The sequence below is a fragment of the Strigops habroptila genome, chromosome 4 (genome assembly GCF_004027225.2).
Source record: "Strigops habroptila isolate Jane chromosome 4, bStrHab1.2.pri, whole genome shotgun sequence".
Classification (NCBI taxonomy): Eukaryota; Metazoa; Chordata; class Aves; order Psittaciformes; family Psittacidae; genus Strigops; species Strigops habroptila.
The window spans coordinates 11,877,235-11,900,633 of record NC_046358.1 but is presented as its reverse complement, the minus strand read 5'-3'; the positions used below and the strand labels follow the sequence as shown (position 1 = coordinate 11,900,633).

Sequence of the window (23,399 nt, the reverse complement as noted above, 5' to 3'; positions counted from 1 at the left end):
AGATGCTTTGCTGCTAATTTATGGTGGTGGTGCTGCTGCTATTCCTGTCCTGGGTCACCTATGGAGCGACCTGTGTGTGCGCTAGCTCTGTTACATGTGCCGAGCAAGCACTGGCCCTCACGTGAATGTGCCCGACTGACTTTTAACTCAGCTGCCAGACCGTCAGCAGGGGCCTTAATGGGAACAGGGTTTGGCCCTACTTCTGCTCCTGCCTCCACCCAACTCCAAAGTACTAGCTTAATATGTCAGCGGCACAGCCAGGGCTGGGGATATTGGGCTGGGTGCAGCGGGTGCTTGGGCCCCCCTCTCCAGGGATGCTTGGGTCCCCAGTGGGGACACGTGAATCCCTTTCCTGGGAGATACCCAGGTTGCCCCAGGAGGATGCTCAGCTCCTCTCTCCGGGTATGTCTGGGTGGGTAAGTTCTCTGGAGAGGCTTGGCCCCCCCCCCCGGAAATGCTCAGATCCCCCAGGACCGGTGCCCTCCCCAGGGGATGCTCTGGTCTCTTGCGAGCAGTGTTCCCCCACGGGAACCCGAGCCTCCCGGGACCGGAGGTGGGGTGCGTGTGCCCGACTACCCGCGCCACCTCCAGGGCAGATGCTCGAGTCCCCTCCCGGGGGCCGGGGGTAGGTGCTCCGTTCCCTGCGGGGCTGCTCGCGTCCCTTCGCCGGGGCCACCCGGTTCCCCCTCGCTGTCCCGGGAACCGCGCTGAGGCGGGAGGCGGTGCCGGTGCGCTCGGGGCGGTGCGGCCCGGGAAGGGGCGGGGGCGGCGGCGGGTTGGGCTGGGTACGGCTCCGCTAGGCTCGGCTCGGCACGGCACGGCTCAGCACGGCACGGCTCGGTTCTGCTCGGCAGGCAGCGCGGTCCCCGGAGCCGCAGGTAGGTGCGTGCCCGGCGCCCCGCAACGCGCTCCCGGCCCGGCTTAGCCCGGCCCGGCTCGGCTTAACTCGGCCCGGCTCGGCTCGGCGGGGCTACCGCGTCCCGGTGCGGCCCCCCCCCCGGTGCTGCCGCGGGTGGGCCCGGCGTGGGGTGTCGTGGGGCCGGCGCGGCTGCTTGTTGCGCTTGGGGGATGAGTTGGAGCCGTAGAAGTGCGAGAGGCTCCGGCTGCAGGAATGCGAGTCATTTCCTCTGCCCGCCGCCCGCGGGGAGGTGAAGGCGAACGCACAGCGGCCGGGCTGCCCCGCGGACCCCCGCCCGCCGCCGCCTCGCCACGGCCCCGGCTCCGCCGGACCCTCACCCGCGGCCTCTGCACGCCCCGGGGTCGCGCTCGTCCGCGGGTCCCCTCGTCTGCGGGACGCCTCATCCCAGGGACCCCTTGGTCATGGCTCACACTCACCCAACCGTCCTGTCGCCCGTGGGACGTCTTGCCCCTGGGTTGCGCTTACCCACTGGTCCCCTCGCCCCTGGGACCCTCTTACATCTGGGACCCCCTCACCCACAGATCTCCTTGCCCCTGCGACCTCTTGCTTATGGGTCACACTTGCCAAAGCATCTTGTCACCCATGGGACCCCTCACCCCTGGGTCGCACTCACCCATGGATCCCTTTGTTGACACTTGCCCGTGTGTCCCTTCATCCACAGGTCCCGTCACCCATGGGTCACACTCACCAGTGGGTCCCCTTGCCCATGGGTTACACTCACCCATGGTTGCCTTGCCCATGGGTCCGTTTGCCTGTGGATACACTTGCCCACAAGTCATACTCGCCCACAGATCACCTCACGCCTGGGTCACACTTGCCCGTGGGTCCCCTTGCCTGCAGGGCTCTCCACCCCTGCGTCACACTCACCCACACATCCTCTTGTCTGTGTAACCCCTTGCTCATGGGTTACACTCACCCGTGGGCCACACTCACCGTTGGGTTCCCTCACCTGCAGGTCCTCTTTTTATGTGAGACCTCTTTTCTGTGGGTCCCCTTGCCCATGGGTTGCACTTACCCATGGGACCCCTCACCCATGGGTCCTGTTATCTGTTGGTCCCCTCACCCATGGATCCTCTCACCCGTGGATCCTCCTGTTTCTGGGTCACAGTCACCTGTGGGACCCGGTTGTCCATGGGCCCCACTCACCCATGGGTCAGCCATGGGGGTGCTGTGGCTCGGTGTGCAAGCCAGTACCTGATAGTGGCACTAATGGTCTTCTCTGAGTGTCCCACTGGGGATGCGAGTCCCTACCAGGTTCTGGAAGTGGCGAGGATAAACCCACACAGCTCTTCAATTGGGCTTTAGCTGACATCGTGCCCTTGTGGCAGCAAGGAAATTGGGGCTGAGGTTTCCCAGGACCACGCATGGTGTTCCCATGTCCTTTGACTTGCACGTGGGAGTAAGGCAGTGCCCGGCCCCGCGTGCCCCCAGCCCCCACCACCTTTGCTGTCGTTGCTTTTTTCTGCTCGTGGCTGATGCATTTCTGGTCATGAGGATGTTTTTATCTCTAAGCCAAACTCTGCTTTTCCAGTGATGCTTCGGTGTGGCGCTGGTGGAGCTGGGCATGCGGAGCTTTGCCGCTCTGCCTAATTCCCGGGCTGGTTTGTGTTGGTGTTTTTCCATGGGGCTCACTTGCCCTCTCTGATTCTTGGATGGAGCAGGGATTAATTTGAGCTCTCTTGCTTGAAAGCGATGTTGTTTCGTTTAAAACTCCCAGTCCCGAAGGCATGTTGGGGTTTGGTTATAGGTACTGGCTTTTTACTATAGTTTTGTAGGGGCATTTCTTTTTTTAAACTGGGTTTATTCAGGCTCTTTAAACCCCGAGTCTGTAAGCAATTATTCCATTACATGAAAGTCAGTATGCTGAAACAGATTAATTCAGACCAGATGTAAAAATAAATGTGAATTTCAAATTAAGATGATGTCAGCTCCCTCCTGCTAAAAAAAAAAAAAGGCAGCCTTTGGACTCCAGATGGAGTATACAAATGATGGTGGTGGTTAAAATATCTGCCTGCTTCTTAATTGAGTTTTATGCTTTTTTTTGGCCTTGTCTGAAAAAGCAGGCTTAGGATATTTCTCAAACAACAACAACAAAAAAGCTTTTTCCCCCTTGCTGCTGGGGCAGGGAAGTTTATGGAGGCTCCGGAGTGGCTGAGGGGCTCTCCCAGCCAGAGAAGCAGAGAGCGGCACTGCCGGGGGAGAGCAAATCCCCTTCTGCCTGCTCCAGGGTTAAAAAAGAAAGTAATTTGGTTTTGGCTTGGTTTTGCGGGATATGGAGCTGGAGGCGAGGACGCTGCGGGGCTCTGGATGGTCCAGGCACGGTTATGTGCCTTTCAGCATAAAATGGAGCTGGTTTTCGGGCTCTTAGCTCAGTGCAGAGTGCTTTGCATCTTTTTTTTTATAACCCCTCCCCATGTGCACAAAGCACTGCATGTTCCCCAGAGTGGGGATGGGTTTGGGCACTGATCCCATGTATGGGAGTGTGCCTGGGAGCGGGGTGTCAGGGATGAGGCTACCCAAAAGTGCTTTCCCCTGGGAAGGAAGGGTTTGCCCAGGGCCAGAGCATCTTGGGTGGGGGTTATTAAATAGGGAGGTCCATGGTTTGGAAACTCGGGGATGTGGGATGGTGACACTGGCCCTTAGGCTGATTGGTGGTCCAGGGATCCCACAGCCAAGGCCGAGGGCCAAATCCCCAAGGATTTATGGATGCTGCTGGTAGTGTGGGCTGCAGCCTGGCCAAGGAGAGGGGAGCAAAGGCAATGCTTCACGTGCATCCTTTGGAGGGATGCCTGCAGTCCCGGAGTGGCACCTGAGCACTGGGGGGTTTGGGTTTGTTACTGGTGCTGCTGGGGAACGGTTCATAAAGCCCTCGGGAACATGGCAGGGACAGGATCTGGACCCAGACTGGGGAGAACAGTCGCTCCCCAACCCAGTCGTGATGCCGCGGATGCTCTTAGCAGATAATACTCTAGTCCTGAAGGCTCAGGCGAAGTTTGCCGGAAGGAAATAAAATGGAAGGGGCTGGTTCCATAGCAGAAGAGGGAAGAGGAAGAGCAGGCGCCGTCCCTCCCTCGCTGGAGCCTGTGCCAGGCGAAATCCATTTCTGTATGCATCCTCGCGGAGGTCGGGCGGCTTTATTTATATTTTAGTGCACCAAAGTAAGGGAACCAAGAGGCCTGTGGTGGCTCTGCTGTAAGTCACAGTCAGATGGCAAATCAGCACTTCCAGGCCGGATCCTGCTCAGAGCATGGCAAAAGGATGGGCTGGGGGAGCGGTTTCCCGAGCTGCTGTGGCTCAGCCCATGTTTCCCCATGTGCTGATGTGATGTCCCACGGGGCTCGTCCCCAGTGCTGGCTGTGATTGCAGCTGCAGCACAAACAGGAGAGGACAGAGGGGCCATTATCCCAGTTTGGGGATGATGCACTTGTCTTGGCCTTTTGTGGCTGTCCCTCGGGTGTCCCCAGCACCCACTCATCTTGTTGCTGTTGTCCCATTGCAGCAGCTGAAGGGGAGGAAGAGAAAGAGGGGGAAGAGAAGGACTGTTGCAGAGGTGGAGAGAGGCAAGCTCCTGGGGGAACCTTCCTTGCAGAGGCTTTTTGGATACCTCCAGCACTTAGGGGCATCTGCTGGGGCTGGTGGGGCTGGCCCCTGGCTGCCCAGGCTGAGTTTCCAACATCCAAATAGCTTTTGTGGCGGATGAAGTAATGTAATATTTATAACCGAGTCCTTTTTCCCAGTGAAGGTCTCTTTCATCTGCCTCTCTTCATTAGGAGGAAACTGTTGAGTTCATGAAGAATTGGAGACAATTTTAATTACGGGGCAACCACAAGCAGGAATTAATCTAGCTTTTGGGTTAGTAGAAGCTGCATTAAGTGACGGCCTTAAAACTTGTAATAACAGCTCATGCATACCTGCGCCCTGTGATGTGGAGTAAAACCGACTCTAAACTCTTAAAAACAAGAAATTCCTGCCCTGTGAATTCATCTTCCCATCTTGCTCTGCACTTCGGGCAGCCTCTTGCTGCGGGACGGCCTGTGCCTACGTGTGGGTCCCATGCGGAATCCCTTCCCTCACCCCTATTGTGACTTGGGAGGGCTGGAACAAAAGCCTGGTAATGGGTTAGAGACCTGACAGGGCAGAATTTTTTATTTAAAAAATTATTTTGTTTATTTTGGCAAGGGGGTGAATTTGAGTTACAGAGAAATGGGCTGGATCTGCTTGGGGGCTGGAGATCGTGGCTGGGTTGAGCAGTTGGCACCGTAGTGGTCTGGTGGGTAACACGGGGGTACAAACCTGACCCAAATCCACAGGCTTCTTTTAGATGCGATTAAATGTGTGGAAGTGGGGGAGAAATGCTGCACATGCAAACCAGCCTGGCTTCACGTGCACAGAAGCTGCGCACTTGCTTCTTTGGAAGAAAACTCCACCTCAGCCGGCAAGTTCAAGCGATGTTAAATCCCCAACCCTGGAATTGCATCCAAATTTATATTTCCTATGAGAGAGCCTGGCACGCTGCTCCAGCACCTCCATCTGAACTGGGCCCAGCCTCTGCCTGCCCTTGGCCGTGTTTGCAGGACCCCGTACTGAATAAATCCCCCGCCGAGTCAGCAGCGGCAGCCCGAGCTGCTTTTCCAGGCCTGCAGGTTTATTGCATGATGTTTTCTTTACAGCAGAGCTTTGCGACGGGATTTATCCCATGGCAAAAGTACAAGGGAGGGAGATGGTACTGCAGCAACCTGGGCTGAAAACCACGGTGGATTGAGGAATTTTCTCTGCATCGTCCTGGAGTTACAAAGCACATAAGGCATTTGCAATGCCTTCCTATGCTTCCTTAATGCTCTTTTCCCTGTAGCAGGGAAAATGCAGCTGGAAGACCTGGATCTCTGGGCACTGTGGAGGCTCATCTGTGCCCGGGTCCTCATTCCTAGTGTTTTCTCCAGTCAACTTTGCTCCAGTCAACTTTGCAAAACTGCCCAGGGTGGAGGTTCTCGCTCTGGCTGTGGGGTGACCTGTGGCACCACCCCAGCGTGGCGTTCCAGGGGGGCTCTCCCTGCAATCCAGGGTCTTTCCAGCTTGGAGCCGGATATGTTTGTGCCTCATGACAGCGCTTGCGCTGGAGCGACTTGCTGAGGGCAGCGGCACGGGGTCCCAGGGAGTCAAAGCTGACATTGTAGGAATGAGCAGCAGATGCTCGGAAAGAATTTGCCGGCGTCTGGCTGAGGCTGCTGGAGGCACATCACCCTGGCTGGGGCTTTTTGTGCCCACTTACTAAATCTGCCACAGCTCCAGCTCGCAGAGAGCTGGCAGAGCCCCAGGGGGAGCTCCTGGAGATGAGAGGGTCTCACAAAGCCACTGTCCTCCCCTGTGGTACCCTATGTGGTCGTCTCATGGGGTGTTCTCATTCAGCAGCAGCATTTTCTACACAAATAACAAAATATATGGTTCTTTCTCTCCTGTGTTTCACTTGCTGTTGGAGGTAGGGTTCTGCAGAGCTGCTGCTGAGGGAGTATTTTCTTTGGCTCTGGCAGTGCTGTCCCCACCAAGGTGCACGATGCCCATGCTCTGCTGATGCCAACTCATGTGTTTTAATTCCCAATGCTCAGGGACCAATTCATGCTGCAGGAGGAGGAATAAATGTATTGATTGGCATGGGGATGAACAGTCCCGGGAGTGCCAAGAGCAGTGTGGTGTTGTGGGGAAGCTCTCCCGAGGGACCCGTGAGCTGCACAGTGGGGCCTGATGCCCAGCTCCTGCCTGACGTTTAAAGGCAGTTTGGAGGCAGTGAGGTGATGAGCTGTGACACTGGGGTTTTTGCCAGCACCCTGAAGACTTAGTTTCATTTCCACATACTCTTAAGAAGGTGTTTTCCTCAGGGATCCCACTGTGAGCAGACCTTGGTGCAGAGGCAGTGGTGGAGGAGGCACCCATTCCCAAACAGCTGCTTGTTCCCGCTGCAGGGATGCTGCGGGGCCCCAGGTGTGCGGGGTGATGCCGTGATGTTGGCAGCAGAGAATAACCTCCTGGTGATGGGTTTACCAGTAAATCAAGGGTGGGCTGTGCCTCTGGCTGTAGTCGTGAGCCCATGATGCTGTCCTGCACCCATTGGGGCTGCAAGAGACCTTTGGGTGGGAGCAGGGTGCGGAGGGTGCTGGAGGGTGCTGCAGGGCACAGCTGCTTTGGGCACTCCCTACCATGGCCCATGCAGGTTGCTTCACGCCCAGCCCCGTGTTGGTGCACAAGAGCTGCCGGGCGCCCGGCTGCAGCCAGGATGTTTGCCAAATACCTTCAGCCCCATTTTGTTCACCGCTGTGATTTTTAATGAACCTTGAAACCAACCCGTCTGCTGCGCTGTTTGCTCCCAGTTGGGATCAATCGTGTCTGGGCACAGTGGCGATGAACGGATGCAGCGCACAAATGCAACGCATGGATGCAGTACATGGCCACAGTGCATAGATGCAATGCACAGCTGCAAGGCACAGCCATTCTGCACTGCCACAATGCATGGATGCAGTGCATGGCCACGATGCACATCTGTGATGCATGGATTAAATGCATGGCCACAATGCATTGCTACAATGCATTAATGCCGTGCATGGCCATGATGCATGGATGCAATGCAGAGACGCAGCATATGGTCATAGTGCATGAATGCAATGCACAAATACAATGCGTGGATGCAATACACATCCATGATGCATGGTGCCATGCACAGCAGCAATGTATAGATGCAATGCGTAGATGCAACATATGGCCCTGATGCATGTCTGTGGTGCATGGATGCAGTACACGGCCATAATGCATGGCTGCAATGCACAGATGCAATACATGGCCACGAAACGCAGATGCAATGCACAGCCATGAAGCATGGCTGCTGCGTGGATGCAGTGCAGGGCCACCATGCACAAGTGCAATGCACAGATGCAATACATGGCCATGACACGTGGGTGCAATGCACAGCTACTCTGCACAGCTGCACAAAGCCTCAGTGGTGCAAACCCAGAGGCACAGCAAGAGAGCATCACCTCTGGATTTCCCAACTTCTGCAAAACCCCAGTAACTACCAAACAAAAAGTCACCTCAGGGCACGTTTTTCCCTGCTGTACAAATATGCAAGTTAAACTGTTTTGGAAGCCAAAGGCATTTTCATTTAGACCAAAGCAAATATTTGGTGGAGAGGGAGACACTATACTGTCCTCGGTGCCAGCATAAATCTATGGGTTAGGAAAAGGGTGAACTAGTTTAGAGTTTAAAAATCCTTGCTCATGGTGTCGTGTGCGTGCTTGTGTCCCTGGGAATAGTAGTGGGGTAAAAAATGCTTAAGGAGTATTTGCCCTTGAAAATAAGACTTGCCTGGGGTTGGTGCTAGGACAGATTCACCCCCTCGGCCCCAGTACAGATTTAGGCGAATGCTGGGAAATGGCAAGAGACAGCAATTCCCATCTGCAAATCACCATTAGTATTTGTTTTATTTAACCCCCGTAAAGAGCTGGAGGTGGGGGGAATGATGCTGGAGGGGAGACAGGGGTCCTGCTGTGAGACCCGGCAGTGGCCCCTTGCCTTTCTGCTGCTGGCAGCAAAACCTCCCATGCTGCCGTGCTGCTCCTCTCCGGCAGAGCCGGGTTTGTTCCCAGCAGATAGGCTTCTATTTTTTTTAATTATGCCAGGAAAGCCTTTTCTGAGGTTTATCTGAATTCGAGCCGGGAGAGTAAAACTGCTGGGTCAGGTTTTTTGGGCACGGCTGTGATCCTGCTCTGCCCTAACCGCAGCGCCGGGGTTGGGATGCAGGGTGGCCATGGTGGGGTGCATGCAGGGGTTTTGGGGGACGCCCCAATTCCAGAGGATCATGATGATGGGTGGGAAGGATGCCTGCCTCGGGGTGTGGGAAGCTGGGGGTGCCATGCACAAGGCTCAGCCCCCCATCTCGCCTGCAGGGATGGCGCCCGCGGGGACCGAGGCCACCCCGGCCCACTGGTGAGGTGCCCACTGCCTGCCCAGAGCCCGGACCACAATGAACAAACTGACCTTCCACAACAACAGAGTCATGCAGGACCGCCGCAGCGTTTGCATCTTCCTCCCCAACGACGACTCCCTCAACATCATCATCAATGTAAGGCAGCACAAGGACCAGGGAAACCCTGAGCACCGATGTTTTCATCACACCTGGGGGCTTGCAACCGGGTGCATTTGCAAGCTCTGGTTTTGCTTCTGGTTTTAATTTGGAGCCTGCCTGCTCTTGCCATGCCAGAGAAATGCACACGAGTTATTCTCCCTGAAGACTATGGCTGCGTTTTACGCTCTCCTGCTTCCTCTCGACTCGGTGTGCTGCTGGCAGAGCTGTGATTTTGGGTGGGTGACCTGCTGCATGTCATCCCACCAGGCAGCATGATGTGGAGCGGGCAGTCTTTCCTCCCTCTGTCCTCACCCCACATGTCCATTGTGGATGGCAGTTCAGCCTCTCATAACCCAGCGAATAAACAGAGGGGGTTTGGCTCTGATTTGGATGTAGTATGAAATGTGAAATTCCCCGTTTTAATTTTTTTTTAATTCACCACCACCAATATTCTGTTTTCTGCCCCAAAGCCATCTCCCTGGTGCCGGGCTGGTTGCAGTGAGTTCTCCACCACACCCTACTGCTCTCAGGCTGCCCCATGCATCTGCCCTGTGCATCTCATCTCAGGGAGAGCTCTGGTCCTGCACCCCAGGATGGGACCCTGCTTTTGGGGACTTCCATGTTGGCCCCATGGAATAATGAGCCCCACAGCCCAGCCTGTCACCCCCCTGCTCCTGCTTGAGGACCCTGCAGGAGGTTTGGTGCCTGCCTGGCTCAGACGCAGATGCAGCAGGGACCATGTGGGTTTTTGCAGGTGAAGATTTTGTGCCACGAATTGCTGGTGCAGGTGTGTGACCTCCTGAGGCTGAAGGACTGTCACCTCTTCGGGCTCAGCGTCATCCAGAGTAAGTCAAGGGCTTATGCCATGGGTTCAGTGCCCATGGCTGGTCCAGCCCAGTGCCATCACGGCTCGTCAAGGCACGATGCCCACGGGTAAGGGGTGCATGTTTGTCCAAATGTGGGTACAAATTTACCCAGCCCTTTGGTGGCTTCTTGTTAGGTGACAGGGAGGTTATGGACCACCCACTGATGGGTCAGGGCAGGGCTTGGCGGGATGCGGGGGCGACACTGGGGATGCTGATGCCACCTCTGTCCCACTCAGACAATGAGCACGTGTACATGGACCTGGCCCAGAAACTCTACAAGTACTGCCCTAAGGAGTGGAAGAAGGAGGCCAGCAAGGTCAGCGGTGAGGTCTTGCATGGAGAGCTGACGGCAGTAAGGCCACCTCTGTCCCCGTCGCAGGTCACTTCCAGGAGATGGGAATGCAGCCGAGGGGTGGGAGGGGGCACTTGGCTGTTAGCCTGCACGGGGTGGGAGGACGGGCATGCAAAGTGAGTGAAACCTGGATAATGCTTGATGACTGTCACTGCAAGTGCCACTGTGTGCCCCCACTGGGGACGCGTCCTCCATGCTCCCCACCCTGGAGCTGTGAGTTTTTCCTCCCTTACTTCCTTATACTTCAGCAGAAATTTTAAGCTGTCCTTTCTTCCGGTTTCTAAAATCGAGTGTTTGAGGTTTTTCCTCCCAAAGCACCTTTTAATTATTTCAAGGCAATGTGCCGATTGGGTTGGTGCGAAGGCTTCTGTGCTGGCACTGGGGCTGGGGCTGGTGGGTGATGGGCTAGGAGGGGTGGAAGAGGGCCAGCAGCAGCAGTTGGGGGCTGCAGCCCCCCCAGAGGTCTCAAACCCAGCCTCCTGCTTCTTTAAATCCAAATCCCCTTTGTGCTTCAGCATGCTGGGAGAAAAGAAAAAGGGTTTTAAACTCTAATTCAGGAAAAAAATGTGAGCAGTGTTAGCAAGTGAACTCTTCCCTGTGGCTTTTTTTGTGGGGGGCAGAAGGGTGGCCATGACGGACCTGGCCCTGGGCGAGCCAAGGCGAGGGGCTGGGGCACGATGCTGGGGTCTGCACAGGAGCCCTGAAAATCTCCTCCTTCCAGGGGATAGACCAGTTTGGCCCTCCAATGATCATCCACTTCCGAGTGCAGTACTACGTGGAAAACGGCAGGCTGATCAGGTAGCGTGCACCCAGCCATCCCACCGTGGTGGGCACCCACCCGGGCTCAGTGGGGTCAGCTGCTGGCGGGGGGGCACCCAGAGATGCTGCTGGCATCCCAAAAGCTGAGGCTGTTCATGGCTGGGTGCCGAGCGGCTGCTTCTGCCGCCTGCCATGCAAGAGCACATGGGGACACTGCTCCCAGCCAGCCATGATGGAGCCTTTTGCGGGGCTGGGGACTTCGTGCTTAGGGTTTTATCAGAGCTTAACCCAGGACACAGCCTGATTTTAATTCACACATGTGCCTGTGGCCAGGTGGGAGCTTCACATCCTGTTTTGGGGAAAAAACAATTTTAAGGGTCTTGGGTGCGTGGGGACACGGTGGCATCTGCAGCGCCGTGGGGATGGTTTTGGTGGGATATTCACCTGCAGGAGCCACTGGCTGAAAATTTGAGCACAGCAAAATAGCTGTGGTTTTGCACCACCTAATGGGATCCAGCTTTAATGAATGGGGGAAAGGGAGCAAGTGACTGAGCAGCCAGCCCTGCTCTCCCTCTGTAAGATCTTCCCACTGGGAGGAAGGTGCCAGAGTTGTCTCCCACCTCCTGGTCTTGGTCATGAGTGGGTGTCCTGCTGGCTCCCCTCTCCTCTCCTCTATCCTCTGCTGTCCCCACAGTGACCGGACCGCACGCTACTACTACTACTGGCACCTGCGGAAGCAAGTGCTGCACTCGCAGTGTGTGCTGCGCGAGGAAGCCTATTTCCTCCTCACTGCCTTCGCCCTCCAAGCTGACCTGGGTGACTTCAAGCGCAACAAGCACTACGGGAAGTACTTCGAGCCCGAAGCCTATTTCCCTGCCTGGGTAAGTGAGCCATGATGGGGTCCCCGCTCTGAGCTCATGTGAATCCCCATGAGGCTGCTGATGCTGGGCTGCTGAGAGGCTTCCCAGGCAGCCAGCGTTCCTGCTACCTCCCTATCTCTGGCTTAGTCCCAGTTATTAATAACCTCTGACAACTGCGGGGCTGCAAATAGCTGTGGGCAGGGAGGGTTGGGGTTGGTGTGGTGGCTGGGGCAGCTCATTCCGCTGGTGGGGATTTCCCTGTGCACTGCAGGGATGCTCACAAGGGCTTCCCTGCATGCTATGTGCCATCACGGCATTGTCCCACCATCAACAGGTGCAGCCCTTTAGGAGCTGCTGTCCTCCATGCCAGCAGCAGCCACGGCAGCTCTTGGGGTAGTTCTGGAGGGAAACTGAGGCAGAGCACAGGGTGACACGCAGCCTCACATCACCTCCAACCACCAGGCAGAGCTGGGTGCTGGGGCGATGCTATCCCAATGATTCTGTGCAGGAGAGGAGTAGAGAGTGGTCCTGTCCTATATGGCACAGTAGTGGCACGCAGCTCCCATCTGGGACCCCACAGCAAGGACATGGTGCCCGCCAGTGCAGGGTACCCAAAACCAAGTCTGTTCATTACCAGACAGATAATAAACTGGTTAGAGAGGACTGGTGAAGAGCTTCACAGCTGCATGGGATGTGCCCTTGGACCCCAAACAGCTGAACATCCCCTGTGGTTCCGCACAGCCAGGGCTACCAGCGGATGCTGGCAAGCGGAAGGTTAATAAAGTTCTAGATACCACTGCCTGCTTTATGTGCTTTCTGGGTTTTTACCCCAAATCTGCCAGCTTCTCTTTTTTTCACATGTGTCACTGAGGAGCGATGGCCCAGGGCCATGTTCCTAAGGGGAACATGCATGGGGTCTGTGCATGGCTCTCCCTGCCCTGGCGTTGGTGTCACCAGTGATGTGAGCTCCAGGGGCAGGCACGCAGCGCTAATGTGCATTTCCCAGTGGGAACTCCTGCTGGCAGAAGTTGCTGGCTCCTGTATCTATTTTATTTTTGCTTGCAGGTCTCTATAATGAAGCCTATTGCTCCAATTTCCCTTTTCCCTTGAAATTGCCACTGTCCAGGAGTGCCAGGGCTGGTATCCGGCCCCAGGCAGCTCCCCTGAACAAGAGTCTCTTCTCCAAACAGGTGGTTTCAAAGAGGGGCAAGGACTACATCTTGAAGCATGTCCCAAACATGCACAAAGATCAGTTTGCTCTGACAGCATCTGAAGCCCACCTCAAGTACATCAAGGAGGCTGTCCGGCTGGATGATGTGGCTGTGCACTACTACAGGTTGTACAAGGTAAGGCCCGGCCATGAGCTGAGGCTGGGGATTGCATTTGGGGCTGCTTTTTACTGAAAGGAGCAACTGCCAAACGATTTCTAAGGTATTTTGGGAAGAGCTGCATTTGAGTTAGCACTCGCTGGCTTTAGCAGGGCAGTCATGAGGGCAGTGTTTTGCTCCAACAGGCAGGGAGATGCAGCTTTATATAGTCCTGCCATTTTCTACAAGTTATGGAGAGGCGAGAGGTGGCCAGGATGTGGGAAAGCAGCTCAAGGGTTTCTGGGATTTTATTTTTTGGTATCCCCTCCTTCAGAAATATATGGTGGGGTTTTCTCCTGGGAACAGAGCGATTTTTTTTGCTGGGTGCTGGGAGCTAGTGCTTCGCAAACCGTTCTATAACATCCTTAAGTTAGAGAAAAGAAACCTTTGGGAGAGCAAAGTGTGCTGGTGTAGGAGCAGATTGGGCTCAAGCATAAAAGTGCCCCAGCTCTGTTTCTGAAGGTCCTTCCAAGTGTTCTGAGGTTAAACTGCTTTTCCAGAGCCTTAAGATGGGGTGGCAAGTGCAAGTTCCCAGTGCAAGACTGGGAACTTGTGAGAGGATGCGACCAGGCGGTGTGTGTGCATCATTAATTAAACAGTTGGACTTGATGATCTTAAAGGTCTTTTCCAACCTAAATGATTCTATGATTAATGTGGAACCTACCACATATGGCTGTTGCTGCTGGATGGGAGGTGGGGTGATTATAGGAGGATAACTTGCTTGGAGGGGAGCAGCAGATTTCTCCATGCTGCAAATGATTTATTTTTTCCTCCTTTAGGACAAAAGGGAGGTTGAGGCCTCCCTGACACTGGGGCTGACGACACGGGGCATCCAGATCTTCCAGGTAGGCAGCTGAGGGAGGGCGATGGCTCAGCCCCCTCCCTGCGTGGGCAGCCCCTGCCAGCATCTTCAGCCGGGCCTGCCTGTTCTCTTGTTGCAGAACTTGGATGAAGAAAAGCAGCTGCTCTATGACTTCCCCTGGACAAACGTGGGAAAACTGGTGTTCGTGGTGAGTGCCACCATCCTCAGGCAGAGCATCTCTGCCCGTGTCACTCCTGGGCTCTGATTTGGACATGGGCTGTTGATACACAACGCCTCAAGTGGCGTGATTGCAGTCGGGGTGAAGGGGTTGATATGTGGGCTGCAGCAGGAGTATTTTCCTCTCTGGGGCTGACATCCTCTCTCTCCCACACAGGGCAAGAAGTTTGAGATCCTGCCGGATGGGCTGCCCTCGGCCAGGAAGCTCATCTACTACACGGGCTGCCCCCTGCGCTCCCGCCACCTCCTGCAGCTGCTCAGCAGCAGCCACCGGCTCTACATGAACCTGCAGCCCATCCTGCGCCAGGTCCGCAAGCTGGAGGAGAATGAGGGTAGGTGCCCCCGGGGTGTGAATCCCACCAGCACCAGCTCCTGTCTGTATGAGGTCCTTGTGCCAGCCCCATGGCTGGGAGCAGGTCAGGGGTTGGCTGTCCCCACGTTGTCCCCCTCAGCTATGCGTCAGCACGCCCTGGCCCTGACCGGCCTCTCCTGGCTGGCTGGGTGCCCAAAGACCCTCAAGCCCTGCTGTGGTCCCTGATGGCCCAGTTCCTTCCACTGCCTCAGTGCAGCACTTCCCAGTGCCCCATGTCTCATCTCCAAGCTCAGAAAGCCCTTGTGCAAGTGTAAGATCTTCTTCTTCTGCCTTTTCTTTCCACCCCTCCTCATCCTCTTCCCCTTCTCTTCCTCTTCTTCTTCCTTCTCCTTGTCCTCATCTTGTTTCTCCTTGTCCTCTTCATCTTCTTCTTGTCCTTGTCCTCCTCATCTTCTTCCTCCTCCTCCTCACCTTCATCCTCATTTTCCTCTTTTTTCTCCACCTTCTCCTCATTTTCTTTCTCCTCCTCTTCTTCCTCTTCCTGCTGCTCCTCTTCTTCCTCTTTCTCCTCCTCCTACTTTGGAGGGACAGCACAGCACAGAGCACAGCAAGTTTGAGGCTCCCCACCCCACCATCCCCAAGTGCTACCGGGACAGGACTGGCTCCTGGTGTGCCACCCTGCTGGGCTTGGGTGACAGTGCCCCTGGGGACCAGGGTGCCCCAGGGGGTTGTGGTGCAGGCACATGTGGTGCTGACAGCATGTCACTGGCCTTGCAGAGAAGAAGCAGTACCGCGAGTCGTACATCAGCGACACCCTCGACCTGGACATGGAGCAGCTGGAGAAGCGCTCGCGGGCCAGCGGCAGCAGCGCCGGCAGCGTCCGGCACAAGCGCCTGTCCCGGCACTCCACTGCCAGCCACAGCAGCTCCCACACCTCAGGCATCGAGACCGATCCCAAACCCAGGGAGATGGGGCCCGAGGATGGCTTCTCGGGCGCTGGCGCCCACCGCAAGCTGAAGACCTGCAGCTCCATGACCAGCCATGGCAGCTCCCACACCTCTGGGGTGGAGAGCGGTGGGAAGGACCGGCTGGAGGAGGACTCCCAGGATGATGGTGAGACACCAGCTAAGCATGGGCTTTCCAGCTTGGGTCTCACCAGGTAACTGGGATTGGAGGGTGCTCTGAAGGTGCACATCAGTGACTCGTCCCATCTTATCCTTGCCTGCAGAGATCGAGATGCTGGTGGATGACCCCCGGGAGCTGGAGCAGGCTGGTGAGATGGATGTGAGCCCTGACATGTGCGTCTACATCACGGAGGACATGCTGCTGTCACGCAAGTTCAATGGGCACTCAGGTAAGGCAGTGTCCGCTTTTATTTTCCAATTCCCCAATGCAAGTCACAGCTTTGGTTTTCAGCACAGCAAATAAGCCCGAGCCGTCCATTTGGGACACCGGGAAAAGCCGTTTGCTCTGCGGGTTGAAGGAGAGATGGAGTAAATTTGGTGAAACTACAAAAAAAAGGGGTTGCATGGGAAAGGTGCAGGTTCGACTCGGAGCAGGACTGATGCTCCGTGCTGCCGCCCCGTGGCACAGGGGTGTGTGCCCAGGCTCGACGGGTGGTTTGGAGACGGCAGGAGCTGCCCACAGATGATGGGCATAATTTCATTGGGGTTCTCAATTGATGGCCCCACTCTCGTTTTTATGACAACTCCTCACTTGTTCCCATGAGCATGGGCACTGTCATCACATATGTGAGCCTGGTTTCTCCAGAGCTGTGCCCAGAGAGTTGCCTGCATTTCCAGTTCTGTGCTGGGAGCTCCTGGGAGGTCTCTGGGGTGCCAGGCTCCCTGGGGACAGCTTTGGATGCCATTTTCTTGCAAATTAGGGATGCTTTGTAGGTAACATTGGTTACAAGTGGAGCTGTTGGGGTGAAGCATCCCATCAAGCTGAGGGTGCCTTTGTCACAAAGCAAGGGCCAGCCCCCGGGGGTAGCAGGCACGGATCCCAAGAGAGCTGAGAAGCCTTGAGATAAATAACCTTTGCATCCTTTTCTCTCCACTGTGCAGGGCTTATTGTGAAAGAGATCAGCTCCTCCACCTCCAGCTCCTCGGAGACAGTGGTGAAGCTGCGGGGACAGAGCACTGACTCCTTACCCCAGGTACGTGGTGCTGGCGAGGCTTTGGGAAGACCTGAAGCCCTGCTGGCACTGGGGTCTTGGGTTTCCCTGACCCCCTTGGCTCCCCATGAGGTCCTGAGCTTCCTCTCTGCTTTGCGCAGACAACATGCAGGAAACCGAAGACATCAACGGACCGACACAGCCTGAGCCTGGATGACATTCGGCTTTACCAGAAGGACTTCTTACAACTGGCCAACCTCTGCCAGGACACAGCCCAGAGCTACACCTTCGGCTGTGCCCATGGGCTGGAGGAGGAAGGGCTCTACTGCAATGGCTGCTTGGCCCAGCAGTGCATCAATATCCAGGAGACCTTCCCCGTCAAAAGAACCAGCAAATACCTCTCGTTGGATCTCACCCATGATGAAGTCCCTGAGTTTGTCGTCTGAGCACCACAGGGGGCAGGACCAGCTGCCCGCCCCCTGAGGGGAGGCTGGGGCTCCCTGCCCTGCATTGGGGCCATCAATGTCGCCTTTCCCCCACCCCACACCTCTCCCTGCAAGCCGAGGCCGTGGAAACTCGGAGAATCGCCCCAGCAGTGGGTGGGATGGAGTCCCCCAGGCATGGCAGAGTCCCACTGGCAGTCCCCCAGCATCCTTTCTCCTCTGGATGAGTTTGTGCCAAACACAAGTTGTTTTATTTCGACTGGGAGAAGCACGACTTGTTTGAGCTAGCAGAAGCCAACCCGTGTTTTCTCATTGCCTCGTGGCGAGGTGGCCTCTTCTCTTTGCCCCCATCCATCCTCAGTGCTGCCGGTGGCTCTGGTGGTGGCTTGGTGGCAGCCGATGCTGGAGAGAAAGTGCCAGACTGTTGCGTTCAAGTCAAGCCAAAGAAATGTAAATACCCTAAAGGCCAGTATGGGGAGGGAGAATCAAGCAATAACCAGCTGGGGATTCCTGGGCACGGGTGACGAACCGTGGAGGAAGGCATGGCCAGTGGCATCAACCAGAGCATCAACCCAGTTCTTCCAAAACCACGTGCTGGAGGTGAGGCCAGAGCTGTCCCAGCAAGGTGGCTGGGAGCTCTCAGAGCCATTTGCAGCTTCATTTTTGTTCTTTTTTATTTTGAGGAAAAAAACCCAAAACCCAAAAAAACTCACACAAGAAAACCAAAAGCAAAGGAGGATGGAAATGAATAGGTCATCTGTAAAAATATTGCAATGATGCATCCCAGACTTTGAATATATAGAGATTACATATATAAATATATCAAGGTATGTATGTTTATATATGTCTGGATCTTATAGACCCATTTGCATTTTACTTCTGCCCTAAAATACCTTTTATACAAAAGATCTGCCTCTCTTCTTTAATGAACCATATAAATAATCATATTTTTTTCTAAGCACTAAGGTGAGAAAGTAGACTTTCATCTTGAGAAAAATATGTATGCAACCGCATTGTAATTGTGGCTCTTCCTGGCGCAGTCTCCGTTGTATTTTACCAAGGCTTTTCATGCATCTTTAAGTTTCTTACAGTTCAAATAGTTCTGCTAAAGGATGTTGGTGATGTGCTAGAAAAACCCAAGGGCGGCTTCTGAGTGTGTCCTAGGGAAGCCAGCCTGCCCAGATGTAATATTTACTATCGGTACCGGAGGGTGAAGCGTTACAGCAGCTAATACTCACAGCACAATGCCTTTTTAGTCGATATTTTTAATTAGAGTTTAGTGATTGACAGCCAAAGTTTTGCCATATTTTGATATACCACCCTTTTTTAACTGGAAACTTTTCTTAACGGAAAAAATACTATTTTATAAATAAGCACAATCTTATTTTTATAAAAAATGTTGGGGGAGGGAGCCAAGAAGGGAGAACTGGTACCAAAAGAAATGGAGCATGGCTATTGGCACAGTGCAAAACCCCTCAGTGTTACTGTGATACAGGAGCTGGTAGGGGAGAGCTTCAGGTGCTGCTGTGGCCCTGCACTTTGGGGCTGTAGCACAGGCACAGCATGTCCCTATCCTGGCACTTGATGTCACCTGGCACAAGGGATATTATTGGAAATAATAGACAGCCAAATGCTGGCAGGGCAAGCAGGCAGATGGTGGCCCCAAAAGCTGGTTTTTATATCCCCTAAAGCTGCCCAGGGCAGCTGATGGGATGCTGCCTAGGGGGCTCAGGGCTATGTGCTCTGTTCTGGTTTTGGGGGGACCCCAGCAAACACCCCAAAAGCCTCATTTGTGGGTACCACATCTCAGTGTGGGATGCCTGGATTTGCTAGCAGCAGCCCCACTCCAGACCCCTGTCCACATCTGGTTTTGTGGTTGCCGGGTGGTTGTGTCTGCCATGCATGGGCTGGTATGGTCAGGAAAATCCCCTAAATTCATCCCCAGCCTCTTTTTTTCCCATCTACCAGCCCTTGTGAGGCAGTGGGGCTGCAGCACCCAGCTGGGGAGTCCTGCTGGCACCCCTCCACCAGCGAGCCTGGGGTGCCCTCCATGGGACACTCGCCCGCTGCTCTGCAAAACACATAGCTGGAGGGAGAAAAAGGGTAAATTGTGTAAAGAAATGCTCAATGCTGTTCAGAAAGCACTGGGAGGGAGCGGGGGGAGAGCAGCTAAACCAGGGGTTCTCCATTTCTTCTCCTGCTCCATTATCCCGTAGCTGAACCTGGAACAAAGTGTCCCAGCGGGATTTGGGGTGATAAGGAGGGCAGCAATGGAGCTCATCCCCGGGCAAATGGGAGCGGGGCCATGCGAGGGAGCAGGGGGACACAGAGGTGACATTTATTCCGCAGGTGGCCAGGGTGGCTGCAGGGTCCTGCGGGGGACAGGGTGGCCATGTCCGCCTGCCCTTCGTGCCGCTCCCCCTGCAGTAATGAGCTATCTGTCTGCACGAACGAAATAGTCCTTTCTGTGAAAGGATCTTCCCATCAGGGCGATGGGAGAGCCAGTGACTGTGTTGCAAAAGGGAAACACAGGGAAAACTACACGAAAACCCCGCAGTGAAATTATTTTGTACCAATGAAGTTTGTTGTGTGCCTTTTGCGGTACAGCTGGAAATGACAATAAAGTGACAGTTGTTTGCATTACTTTGACTGTTGGTGATTTAAAATGCTGCCAGGCTGAAGTGAGTGATGAAACAATGGATGAATTTAACGAATGCAGTACTCTGCTCCAGCATCACCTGGCTCTGCAGAACAGGTAAAGGCAGCAGCCTCTGGTGGGGGAATTGATGGGCTGATCCTTTCAATCCTGGTTTTTGGTGATTTCTAGGAAAGGGAAGACCAGTTCCAGCCTGTCCCCAGGCCCCCCAAGCTCTGGTCCTCCCCAACCCAGCCTGCTGGGGCTTGGCTCCCCACCTCGGGCAGTGGGAGAGAGAGTAGTCACCAGTGCGCTGAGGGAGGTGGTCCTCTGCCCTGCTGCGCTCCAGCTCTTTAATCCCCTCTTTTCCCTCCTCTGCGTGGAGCAGGCTCTGCTTAGGGAGGATGGGATGGGTGTTTGGGAGCAGCACCCAGGTGAGTTTCCACAAGGGAGGAAGCTTCACCATGTTAAAGATGTGATCCTGACCAGGATCCTGCCCAAGAGCCCGGGATGGCATCGGTCCTTGGGCTGAGCATGAGGATGCTGTCAGAGCTTCCACCTCCTCTTGAGGCACATGGTGGGGATTACCCAAGGCCCCACGCTCTGTGAGTGCCTGGGCAGGGGAGACTCTTCATTTTCTCTTTCTGATTCGATGTTTTTGGGTGAAGTGTGTGGATTCTCCAGTGGGGATTCTGATAGAGGGTTTGTGCTGCAGCCTTCCCCTTCCAACACGCAGGGCCACCCTCCTATTTCCCATGCCACTAGTGCTAATTAAACTTCTCAGAACATAATTAGCCAGCTCTTTTCTTCTTCATTTTGCCAGGTTTGCTGATCCTGGCACCTACTTCCTCCAGCCAAGGAAAGCTGTTGTGTAAGGTACTAACAGAATCATAGAATCATAGAATAGTTAGGGTAGGAAAGAACCTTTCCACATCCTCTTTCCCAGTTTCCTGAGCATCTCTTGATCCTCAGCATATTTATCCCCTCACACCCAGCCCACTCCTAATTGCTAAGATGCAAGTGGTAGCGAAGATAAAGGCTGCCTGATGTGAGGAGTTCACCGTTACTAGGAGCAAAATCCTGATTTTCTGCAGAGGATGAAGATCCAGTTCTCCCTTGGGGAAGCAGCACCAGTAAAGCTTCCTGACTGGTTTCTCCCAGCATGCTGCAGACCTGGATGTGACCCTGTGCCACCCTAATGCTGGTACCATGGGGGCTACCACCACCCACAGGAATCTGGGGCACCCGTGGGACCTGCGCTGGAGCCTGCCTGCCTTTGCCATCCATCCCTCCTCCAAGCACCCTGGGAGAGGGATGGGGATGGAGATTTGGGACTGTGCACCTCTGCTGTGGGGTATATCCACTGCCTCCCTCCCCTGACACCCTCAGCGTACACGGTGGAGCATCCTGTGCCTTTTCTTTGGGCTCCGAAAATAACTGCATATTACCAGTGATTTCCCTTTGTCCTCTAAAACTAGCCCTCATCCTCAGCGAGGCGGGTGCTGACTGTGGGGCGGCCACGGGTCTTGGTGCCCAATTGTTGATAACACCAGACGTTGTTGGGGCAGCTGATTGCCTCACGCAGGAGGGAGGAGTACGAGGGAGCAAGTGACTTCTGGGATGGGGACTGCATTGTCTGCTACTAAGTATAGCCTCCAGATTTCATCCTTGGCCTATAAAACCCTTCAATTTTCCTAAAACCAGATGTTGAATGTTTTTTTGCATGAGCCAGCCCTGCTGCTCAGGAGGGAGGGAGGGGAGGGGGCTCTCTCCTCCCCATAGACTGTCTTTAGCAAAGGCTAGTACCCTCAGCTAGGCCTTGAATGAATTCCCCTCCGGCGTTTGGTGGCTTGGCCTCTGTTTCTCCTCCTTCATCCCACTAAGGGAGAGGTCCCCAGGGGGGAAAGGTCCTCCAGTTCCCATCCCGGCGGTGTGTCCCTAGGCAGCCTTGCACCCATGCTGGCCTTTTCCCTCGGATGCTCCCTGGTGCTGGCAGCCCTTCTGCTGCTCTGCCTTAACCATTTCATGAGTTTAAGCTCTCACACGAAGGCTGCGCTTGGGCCATTTTATCTCCAGTCACTCCACTTCCAGATTTTGCATCTCCTGTCACCATTTCATGGCAGCTCGAGTGGTCAAAGACTTGGGATTTGTAGGGTGACAACGTTCAAATGCCACTTTTATGGAGCCAAGTGCAAAATGCGCTTTAAAAGGGGAATATTGCAATAGTATCCTTTTTTGGTTTTAAGTTTTGCTACCAGATGACAACAGGCGGTGCTCTCTCCAGCATTACACAGTGATGGCTCTCCCCAGGCAGGTACCTCACAGAGCATCCTCCTTTTATCAGCCCTTCCAAGCCAGCAGTGCTGGACACACCCTTCAACATCACCCCAATCATACACCAATGACTAATTGGTGATAATTACAGAAATACCCCGTGTGCTCGCGCCTCTTTAGCCTGGGGACCTTCTGCAACCTGAAATCATCATTGGGTGCAACACCTCCTTTAGTGCAGCATCGCATGTACCCTGCATAGTGTTTGGGGTCCACGTGTCTGAGGTGGGAGGACTCTGCCATCGCTGGCCCCATGCTGGGTGCTGCCCAGAGTGTGTGGGGGGGTGCCAGGGCGCCGGGGGCAGCTGGGGTGGGCTCTGCAGGGCTGAGCTCCTGTGCCCTGCAAGGAAACCAGACATCAGTGTTGCTGTGGAAACCGGACGGGAAACCCAGCCATGGCAGCCAGCGCCTCCCTGCCGGGAACCCTGCGGGGCCTGGCCAGCGGGGGGGTGACACGCAGCCCCTCTCACCCACCGCTGCGGCCCCGGGGAGCTGCTGCTGTCACCCTTTGCGGGATGCCCGTGCCCTCGGGGAGCTGCATCCCAGTGCTGCTGCTGCGGTGTGCACTGGCACAGCTTGCAGTGCCCTGTTTTGGGGGCCTGTGCTGCACCCCAGCTCTGCTGTGCCCCCTGCCCAGGGGCACATGAGACTACTTTCAATGTATATATGTGTAACGTGGGGCTGTTGAGCACTCCAGAGAGCAGACTTGAAGGTACAGCCACGGTACAGCCAAGGTACAGCTGGGCTGGCTACAGATGTTTCCGGCTGCAGATGGAGGAAAGGAAAAGGCTGCCTTACACAAAACCCAACCAGCACTCACCAACTCCCTTGTGCTTTCAAAATCTTCCACATGAAATCCTAAAAGACGGGCATGCAGGCTCACCTGGATTAAAAAGAAAATACAAACTATGCCGTGATGGGTGTTCCCAAAGCCATGCCTTGGAGAGGCAGGTAGGGAATTATTGAGCTAGGACGGTCTCAAGGGGCATGAAGGGGTCTGGGTGTGACAGGGATTTGGGCTGTGTGGTCGGGGCAGAGGTGTGAGTGCCAGATGGCTTAGGGGGCTCAGGGGATAGAAGAGGGGACCCCCAAACATGGGGTATTCAGAGATGGGGGGGAGGAGGGGAGAGGGAAGGGATGGGTGGGGGGAGTGTGGGGTTCAGGGTGCGTGATGAGGGGTGTATAGAGTGTGGGTGAAGGATATGTGATGGGTACAGGGGGTGAGTGAGGTGGTTGTGGGGTTGGTGTGTAGCATGTCTGGGGTTCAGGGTTGGGAGAATGTTGGAGCG

The 23,399-nt window shown here is 55.0% G+C and overlaps 1 protein-coding gene across 4 annotated transcripts; it reads left to right on the top strand.

The window, feature by feature from the left end:
* The first annotated feature begins 540 nt into the window (after positions 1-540).
* Positions 541-19,787, top strand: FRMD6 (FERM domain containing 6). 4 transcript variants are annotated; one of them, XM_030484883.1, is made up of 14 exons: positions 541-625; positions 8,851-9,026; positions 9,784-9,874; positions 10,132-10,274; positions 10,969-11,045; positions 11,701-11,887; positions 13,057-13,212; positions 14,013-14,078; positions 14,175-14,243; positions 14,430-14,604; positions 15,363-15,698; positions 15,814-15,939; positions 16,652-16,743; positions 16,863-19,787. In XM_030484883.1, exons 2-14 carry the CDS (start codon positions 8,928-8,930, stop codon positions 17,145-17,147), a joined length of 1,902 nt encoding a protein of 633 aa, XP_030340743.1. In that variant the 5' UTR covers positions 541-625; positions 8,851-8,927; the 3' UTR covers positions 17,148-19,787. The 4 variants fall into 4 exon arrangements, with proteins under 4 accessions (XP_030340743.1, XP_030340744.1, XP_030340739.1 ...); XM_030484884.1 differs by lacking the exon at positions 541-625 and adding an exon at positions 797-878 and having other exon boundaries at positions 10,132-10,211; XM_030484879.1 differs by lacking the exon at positions 541-625 and adding an exon at positions 797-878.
* Positions 19,788-23,399: the final 3,612 nt, after the last annotated feature.